General features: G+C 39.8%; 1 protein-coding gene across 2 annotated transcripts; it reads right to left on the reverse strand.

Moving 5' to 3' along the window:
* Positions 1–3877: 3877 nt before the first annotated feature.
* Und (methionyl aminopeptidase und) lies at positions 3878–7245 on the reverse strand. 2 transcript variants are annotated; one of them, XM_078195264.1, is made up of 6 exons: positions 7061–7245; positions 6415–6492; positions 5989–6329; positions 5494–5898; positions 5147–5414; positions 3878–5065 (listed from the first exon to the last, which is right to left on the reverse strand). In XM_078195264.1, exons 1-6 carry the CDS (start codon positions 7203–7205, stop codon positions 4860–4862), a joined length of 1443 nt encoding a protein of 480 aa, XP_078051390.1. In that variant the 5' UTR covers positions 7206–7245; the 3' UTR covers positions 3878–4859. The 2 variants fall into 2 exon arrangements, with proteins under 2 accessions (XP_078051390.1, XP_078051389.1); XM_078195263.1 differs by having other exon boundaries at positions 5989–6341; positions 7061–7242.
* Positions 7246–9335: the final 2090 nt, after the last annotated feature.

A 9335-nucleotide genomic window follows, 5' to 3' on the forward strand; every position in this document is an offset into this window, starting at 1 on the left:
TGCACTCGACTGAAAAGAAGCTACCTCGCTGTCTCGATTATAACGATACATGGCTTCAAGATTTTATACAATACCTCACAATTAAAAATCTTCTTCTAAAATATAACGTCGGAATTACTAAGACGTATCAACGAAATTTCTTAAAAGATAATATGTTCGAAGAATGTGTTTTATTCGAGGCAAACAAAGTGAATGATAAACATTTTCATTATAACCCCTTGCACAACGCCTTATTTCACAGCTACGTGGATTGGCATTTCTTTATAACTAATTCATTCCTACGCCAGGTAGAAAATATGTATTTATATTATATTAATAAAAGACGGGTGAAATCTAATGTGAATTTAAGACACGCGAATAACGTACACATTCAGTAGATTATGTTGCAAATATTTGTAACGAGATTGTCACAATATTATAGGGCAAGGGGTTCATATTAATATACGTTTCAATAGAAATTATATAATTATACATATATAGTCTCATATAATCGTATATAAATTAAAATAATTTGTATAGAAGACACTCGACATATTTAGGAAAATTGCCTAGTCCTGCTACTTCTCTTGGTCGAAAAAGTCATCGTCCGCGAAGGGTTAAATAATATATTTAAAATATGTAACCATTATCCCAAAAAACAGTTTATCCGTCATTTCCGCATCTCACGAAAAAATAAAAACATTTGCAGAGTCTACCTACTATTTCAAAAATCCATTTCTTCCCAGGCCTGGTAATAGCCGTCCACCCTACTCCAATTATTCCAAGCTCCCATAACATGCGGACACCGGGAGGGGTGGGATTAATAATTGCGTCCGTTCGGACAAAAAACCCCCCGGTACTTTTCTTTTGAAAAAATAGACTGTGCGGCGCGGAAAAGAATGGCATCCTTAAATATTCGACGAGTTGCATTTTTAACGAAGGATTAATATTGCAGGAAGTGGTGGCACGAGGGTGACATAATAAACCTTGACAACATAACCTTAACATAATCGTGACATAAACCGCGTTGATTTCAGTTGGAGCAGTCGCAGCCTATGGCGGAGCCACCGAGCAACCTTCTCGTGACGGCGAGGGCGAAACTGAGACCGCGCACGGACTCCCAGTGAATCATTGCGGGGCGGCCGAGGAGCGCAACGCAGAGACAAAAGGTCGATCGTGTAACGCGATAAGCGGCACCGCGGTCTGCGATTGATCCGGGGTCCTGCACCGCATCATGGATGTCTCATCGCGTTCCGTGTAACTCGACCGACATGTACATATTGCATAAGCGTAATTCGATAAGAAATTATTAAATAATAACAAGGGATTATACAACGCGCGGCCGTTGAAGGAAGCGAGCGTTGTCCGCGAAGAGAGATCGTGTGGTTGACATGATTCACGGTGGCAGCCGCTCGCCGGTCTACAAACATTCGCTGCCGGCTGGTACTTCTTCTTCCTTTGGATTGCTGGTAGCGCCTCGAAACCTAACTTTTATAACCTTGACATAACCTAACTTTTAGCCCCCTCGCTTGGGGAGATCTGTTCACTGTTCGATGTTATGGTTCGCTTGCTGCTGAGACAAGATACTTAAAATCGGTAATAATCATGATAGTTGTCCGCTCCACTTTCTTGTGTCCACTGTGTCGCAAGTGTGAAGTAACGATGGTGGAGTAGACAGTTATTGCGACTGTAGTGCACCGTGTTACTAGTCCCAGTCGGTATCGTTAAAGTCCATATACCTAGAATGTCTCGAGAGTTACTCAAAATCGGGAGGCAAGGGGTTCCTCTTGGTTTCAAGTAATTTTTTCCTTAGCGCAAATGCAATCCATGGCTCTGTTTACGAGTTGTTAACGGAACAGAGTCGCGGATTATATTTCCGCTAAGGAAATTACTTTAGGAATTCTTTATTTCTCGACTATAACCCAGTACCTTTCGTTTTTCTTTTTTTTTTAGGATACAAGTATACATTAAAATTTATAATACTATGTATTTTCATATCTACAGTAATTCATCTGGCCAATGTCCTAAAAATGGAACGGCCAATATTTTGAAATTTGAAAATAATAATAATGGTAAATTTAGTTTAAGTAAGCTTAAAATGAAAACTCTATGCAGATATTTTGATTTTTAGATTGCGACGGGTAATGGGTTAAGTAACTTTTGGGACACCTGTGCATTGGCAGTCTTTCTCTCTGTACCTGTACATGTATGTGCTACCTTTATACATCCCCAAGAGAATGCATATTTGCTTATCTCCAACTTATGTTATTCCAATGTGTTAGGGAGTGGAACCTTGCTTATCCGTTGACCAAATGATTTCAATTGAAATGTTCAGATCAGTCTGACAGTGTAATTCCTAATACTCTGTCGAAATTCATACATCTGACGTTTAGCATTTGCTTGCTTGTATAAACAAGGTTCCGCTTTAAAGTAAAGCACAATTGGAAAGCTCAACTATCGGAGTTGAGATCCTTCGTTAGCGCAGTGAAGATTGGATGCGGATGATAACGTTAGAGAAGGATCGACTGTCAAGAGGGGGTGCCACCGTGCACGCTCGGTGCTCCATTAAATTGTACGTCCCTGTGACACTCGTGCCGCCTTTCCTCTGTAGGATCGTAGAGAAATTGCCTTACTCTTCCAAAGTTTTCGGAGAACGCGGGACGATCTTCTTTCGTCTCCTCTGAGCGGCGCCGATTAGATTGTCTAGCCTAGTGTTAAGAACTAAAATCATCTGCACACCAAAACGATTGTTATGCCTGCGTGCCTTGTCGCTGGAACAAGCATGACAACCGTCGTCTTTACCGGTGCCTAGGATCTGTAAAACGATCTTTATTGAAATAGGAAATGTCTCGAAGTTCGTGCAACTTGACGTTTGAATTTTATTTCGAGACTTGGGCGTAGTCTTGTTGAACTGTGTTGTAGAATCCCAGAAAGGTTGATGTATTTGTTCCAACGGCGACGGTGCACGGGATAAAAGCTTGTAACGCGTTGAATCCAAGAAATCTCGGTCAAGTAGGTCTCCCTCGACCATAAGATCCATAGTGCACCGTATCCTCCGGTCCGGCGACCGTATGGAGGACAAAGATTTCCGACGAGCAGGCCTTACACCAGACCGCCTTCACAGGAAAACAGTCGGCCCGACCAAATCATCGACCGGGTCGACTCGATATTTTGTTATGTACCGGACTGTTTCAGAGCGTTCTCGTACAGAGACGAGAGACACTGAGAGCAATCCAAGTAACTGGTTTGTAATTTCCTTGAGATGGATAGATTTGTTGAGATTTCGCGCAAATAAATTTATTTAAGAATCCCTCTACCCCTCACGATAGCACCGCCACGATGCCAACAGCACGTGTAAACGAGAAATCTGCAATTGGTCGTTTCGACCGGTATAGTAGTTGTAGGGTTCAAGGAACAAGACATTCGTGAATAGCATAGAGAAGAATATAGCGGTTAAGAGACCACGTCGCGGACTCTTGAGTGTCGAAGGTTAGCTTATCGTCGTGCCTAAATTTGTACGGAACATAGACCTGAACGTAGAATACAGACGTCTGTCGACTAGACGGAATACAACTTTTCCTCCGTAACATCGCGCGACGTTTCTTAACGCAATGGCAACTTTCTCCTTGCTCCGGGTCAGTCGGAAACGCGACGGTACGGAGGAAATGTTGTAGTAGAATCGGAGAATTCCCGGGACCATGTGTATGAATAGCTGTATAGTGATGGACGAAAGGCTCTGACCGATCAGAATACTGTGAACACAACTGTAAATTTACTAAGGACGATGGAAGAGGAGTAAATTCAATTTTCTAGAAGACGACGATTCTAAATCCGATTGACTGTGAAATGTATCTTGAACGGCCAGAACCTTGCGCTCGTAGCAGAAAAGTTAAAGGCGTTTGATACGCGACGTAGCAACATTTATTACACTACAGTGTTCATAGTTCAGGAAAGGAATAAAACATATATTGTTACGCGACACAGTTTCGATTGACAGCGATCAGTACTGTAGGAACGTGATCGTTGATCCGAGTCTAGCGATTCCTCTATTGATTACAGTGCGTCAAAGTGTATTCGATTCTGTTAATTCTTCTGAGAACGTAATAAAAGCTGTTTATTATCGTAACATAAAACCTCACACGGATCTGTAATGTAAAAACGAGTGCACCTAGTTTCACTCGAATCTTACCGTGATTGCGTTAGACGAGCCTTTTGCACCCTGAGTGTGTTGTAGTTTTATTTTGATAACCAGCGAGTGAAGTATGACTCGCGGATGTACTGTGCGGAGACGAAAAGACGATTAGGCACTAGATTATGAGTCCGATTGGTTGTCGGGCGAGTGTCTCGTCATTGGTTGAAACTCGAAGGGGGACGACATCCGTACCCAACCCCGTCTTTGCACAGTACACGGTGCAGCGTTGTCGAATCGCTTGGTATAGTCATTGAATTGCGCACACAGCATGGAAAACTCTCGCGTATCCAAAGCCTTGGACGCAGAATTCTGTCTACGGTTTACGCGAGTTGATCATGTTTAGGACTATCATCGCATCGGTATAATTGAAGTATCAAATATATTTTATTCAACATCAACAGTATTCTTTTCATTTTCACTTATTCCATGGGGATTGGGCGGGTCCGACGAAACCTGTCGGCCCACGACGCTAGTTTCAATGAAAAAAAGAAACGCGGTGTACTGTGTGAGAAACGTTTGCGTTGCAAAATAGAACCAACAACAGAGTACCGTCAGGTGTAATTAAAAAGTTCGCGTTGTTAATCGTAAACATTTATCGTTAGTGATTTTACACAGAGACCAAATGTTGTACATTCCTAGACCGTGGGTACGAGTACACGCGACGCGATAGAATACACAACAAATGCTTTTAATAGTCGTCTCCGCGTGAAATAACTTCTTTACATGTCGGACGCAAGACCAAGGTGTGCTCGAACTGAGCGGTGTAGACGCCTTTGGCTTCGACCAATGGTGGGTACGCGTCGACTGCACCCTTATCGCATAAATCCTTAAGCGCCATTTGATACTTGGTGCAGCCTACACGATCCAGCCAGCGTTTGCAGAAAGCCAGTGTACCTGAAACATGAAACTTGTAAAACATTTTGTCTCGTAGACATTTAACAAGCGATCTAATAGACTTGGTGAACCAATCCGTACTGAAATGTTTGTTAATAGTGGTCAATAGAAGCCTGCTGCTCCGTAATCTCAGCGGTACAAAACAAGCGTCGAAGCTCTTCATGTAGTGGGAACAGTCCATGTCGTCGTGCACGATTCCCTTCCCGGTAGATCCAAACGTTTCGATAGCATAAAACTCGTTCTCTTCCATTCTGGTAGCCTCGCCACCCCTAACTATAGGTACTGTTTTACCAGAATGAATGCAATACGGGGCAATCGAGTGTCCGTTGAGATTCCTGATTGATTTTATCTGTGAATTTAGTATTGACAATAATAACAGTAATTTAATTTGCAACGGATAGAACGGAAAATGGATCTGGCGATCAAACCTGATGAGTTTTGCCGTTCAATTCGATTTCATACGACTCCATAACTTCCTGGATCGCAGCACCGACGTCGCAAAGTTGGACATCTATACCAGCAGCCTGAATTCCAGTGTTCGTAGCGTCGCGAACTGCCTCGATCAACTTGTCGTATTTCGGGTTGAACGTGACGGTGAACGCGCAGTCGATGATCCGTCCATTTATGTGTGTTCCAAAGTCAATCTTGGTGACATCGTCATATTCCAAAACGGTCGGATCACCGCTGTTCGGTGTATAGTGAGCCGCGCAGTGGTTTCTGGAGCAACCGGTCGGAAAAGCAAGTCCAGCTTTTAGACCGTTCTCCCCGATCAATTTCCTAGCTGTGTCTTCGAGTTCGTTACAGATCTCTATCATTGTCATCCCAGGTTTAATCTATAAAAAACAGAATCAAAATTTTAGAGAATTTCAGCTTGAATGATACATATTTGCGATTAATGATTTGTAATGGTGTAGTAGCAATACCCAATTCATAATGTGCTTTCTTGTTTGCCTGTGAGCTTCAGCCGCCTGTCTGGCCTCATTGTAAATATCATTACTCATTCTATCAAATGCACGCGCTTCCTCGCTACTAAAGCGCTCCTTTGCCATTCTGTCGTCTACTCCTGCTGCAGGAGGATGCTCCATTATTTGTCCCTCTGGGAAATTCCCATCAGGGAATAACTCTGACACTGGAACAGTTGGTGGATCCGTTTGCTGTTTAACTCCACCTTTGCCACGTGGTTTGCGCTTCTTTTTCTTCTTCTTTGTCTCCTCCACTTCACCATCATTTTCTGCGACCTCTGTAGCAGCGTCGGGAGCAGTTTCTGGAACAGCTTCTGTATAATATTCAGTATTACAAAATCGTTTCTAAGAATAATTTTCTAGACTATGTTTCTAAGCAATACGCACCCTCTGCAACTGCAACATTTTCTTTCGCATTATCCTCTTGTCCTCCTTCAGGAACGTCTGCACTGGCTTCGCCGGCTCCTACAAAATTTGTATTCGATAAATAAAGTGTTGATAATGTTATACATTGTCCAGATTAATCAGTCCAAGAATATCATTATCCCAATTTCTTATCTAATCATGTTTGTTTACTTGCGCGTATCAAACTCGCAAATTCACATTTTGTGCATTTATTTTTGGCTAATATTACATAATTGATGGAACATGGAAATAGAATTTAAGAAAGAAATACCACGTGGAATGTGCAAATAATTGAATAGCAAGTGCAATCGTTTTACGAGAGTAGGTTACCAAGCAAAGTCCTTGAAAAATGAGAGATAATGGAGAGTGAGACAGGTGTAAAGCGAGTTCTAACACTTTGCCAACCTTTGCGAATTTAATCGTGCTTGCTCTGTTCGCTGGTTTCCGTTTCATAAATTGCAATTGATCCGTGACATTAAAACATAATTTAATAACTAAAAAATACCAGATACTGGACATTTATGATATTATTTTTGAGGATGAAACTTGTAAAATACGGCACGATACACGCTGATCCCTATGCTCAAACGACCGAACATACTCCCATTAAATGAATTGAATAACGCACCAGCTTTCTTCTTCTTTTTCTTCTTCTTTCCTTTCTTCGATGCTTCTACTGCACCAGTCTCATTCCCTTCGTCGACGATCTCGTCTTTTACATCGTCCACTAATTTTTCGGCGGATTTGCCGACCTCGTCCAACACGGCGGCCATTTTCGAAAGGAAACCAAACAATGTTCAACCATGAACAAGACGTAGGATAGACTGAACACCTTGAAAAACTTTCAACCTCCGCGTATGTATACAAGAGCGTTCCAAAAGTCACTCGCAATTCGGAAATGGAAAGTTCTTAAGGTCATTTAAAGCAACTTTTTCCTTAGCAAAAATGCAATCTGCGGCTTTGTTTACGAATTATTAATGGAACACTGTAACCTATGAGAAACGAGAACCGAGTCAACGAGCGGATGAAGACCAGTTTTGCCGATTGCTCGGCCGCGTTTCACCATTGCGTTGCCTTTCATTGGTCATTGTTTTTCGTTAATAACTTGTAAACAAAGTTGCAAATCGAATTTGCTTTACAGAAACAGATGCCTCAAATGACCTCAGAAACCCCTCATTTCCCGATGGCGAATGACTTTTAGGTCACATTATGTGTATTGCGTTTCACTCTAGGCAATTATTTCCTTGTGACACAACCTTAATGTATCATGGAAACGATCGTCAAACTTTCTGTTACCAAGCAAAAAAGATTAGCTATCAGAGTCGTGCAGAATTGCAGTTGTATTGCCTAAGGAGTTATAATTGCAAAGTAACTCAATTAAATTACATTGTGATTCATAATTAGATCTGCGTTCAATTAAATTACAATATAATTTGCAATTCGATAGAAGTGAAAAACAGATAATACAGACAATAACAGATAATAATTTAATAATTAGTCCTAATATAAATATTAAAATTAGGACTAATAGATAGTAATAGGTAATAAGAGGTTAAGAAAATACATGTGGAAGTTTCAAACAGTAGGATATATGTATTATTGTTGTGTTCTCTAAGAATCATTTCAATTACATCGAAAGGTTGGCATTACGTAATTGAATCGCAATGTAATTGAAATATTATACAATGTAATTGAATTACTACGACTCTGCTAGCTGGTACGAGAATGAAGAGCAGATTTCGGTTTAGAGCTTCCAAAAAGTCGAGTCTTTTTTGTTTGTTGTCACTCTGTATGGTTTTTCAAAAATATGTACGTATAATTAAAAGTAAATTTAAAATTGTAAAAATTACCAAAGTTATAGGTGTTGCCGCGTAAAACTTTAAACCACTTAATCGTACCAGTTGAATATAATCAAAAAGTATATAATTGTATGAATGTTGAAAGGATACATGATAAACTGTCAAAAATCTTAAAAATTACTTTCTCAGCCACCTAGGGTGGAACATCCTCTTAAACAAATTTGAATTCTATATTGGAAAATATAATACATTAATTTTAGGTAACTATTTGGTAAATAAAAAAGCAATCATAATATTTTGGATTAGTAGAAATCTCACTCTTTTTAAAATTCTTATCAATGGTTTACAGATTTAATATACAAGGTGGGGCCTGTATATAAAATCCTGTATATCTGATGAGAATTGACTAGCACCAGAATAAAACTGCATATTCATTAGAATTCGAAAATATTTTTATATTACATATAGCATACTAAAATTACTGCAAGGGTAAAGACGTTACTATCTGAGTCACGTTTCTTACGACAAATCCGTAGTCTACTTGTAACACTATATACTTCTAATAGCTCAAAAGTTTCTTCTGTTTCTCCCATTTCTTGCTTTCATTGTAATATCAGTAATATCAGAAGATGAATAGTACCATTCCCCATAATGACTTTTATTGCTCAACTTCTTTTATTGAACGAAAAAATAAACTGCAATTTGAAGAAAATTGAAATACGTAATAGTACAAGAATGTGAAAAGTTTGTAGTTGAAAATTCAAAATTTTAGTTAACCAGTTGCGTACTAGATAATGCAAAATGAAAATTTACAACATGACTGACATTTTGAACACATAAAATTGTGACATTGGATATAGACTGTGCTGGATCTCGTTCAAGTTATATTGGAATTCTCTTCTCTTCTTCTTTGTCTTTGGTGTGCTGCTTTCCCTGGCTCATGTTTCAGCTATTCGAACCATACTTCTCTGTTGGAAGGAAATGCAAATATTTATTATCCAGGTGTGGAACAAAGTAAGGCACAGTTAGTTTGAATAACGAATAAAATTTTATTCATAGAATTTAATCGAAGAATTCATTTGAAAAATTTTGTATTACTCAGAT

The sequence above is a fragment of the Augochlora pura genome, unplaced genomic scaffold, assembly GCF_028453695.1.
Source record: "Augochlora pura isolate Apur16 unplaced genomic scaffold, APUR_v2.2.1 APUR_unplaced_175, whole genome shotgun sequence".
Classification (NCBI taxonomy): Eukaryota; Metazoa; Arthropoda; class Insecta; order Hymenoptera; family Halictidae; genus Augochlora; species Augochlora pura.

What these genes read in the sequence shown, in the direction of transcription:
- Und (XM_078195263.1), bottom strand. Translation starts at nt 7,205, where the DNA reads ATGGCCGCCGTGTTGGACGAGGTCGGCAAATCCGCCGAAAAATTAGTG. An exon ending in GAAAAAGAAGAAGAAAGCTG is followed by an intron (nt 6,493 to 7,060) that starts GTGCGTTATTCA and finishes CAAATTTTGTAG; the next exon opens with GAGCCGGCGAAGCCAGTGCA. An exon ending in AAATGTTGCAGTTGCAGAGG is followed by an intron (nt 6,342 to 6,414) that starts GTGCGTATTGCT and finishes AATATTATACAG; the next exon opens with AAGCTGTTCCAGAAACTGCT.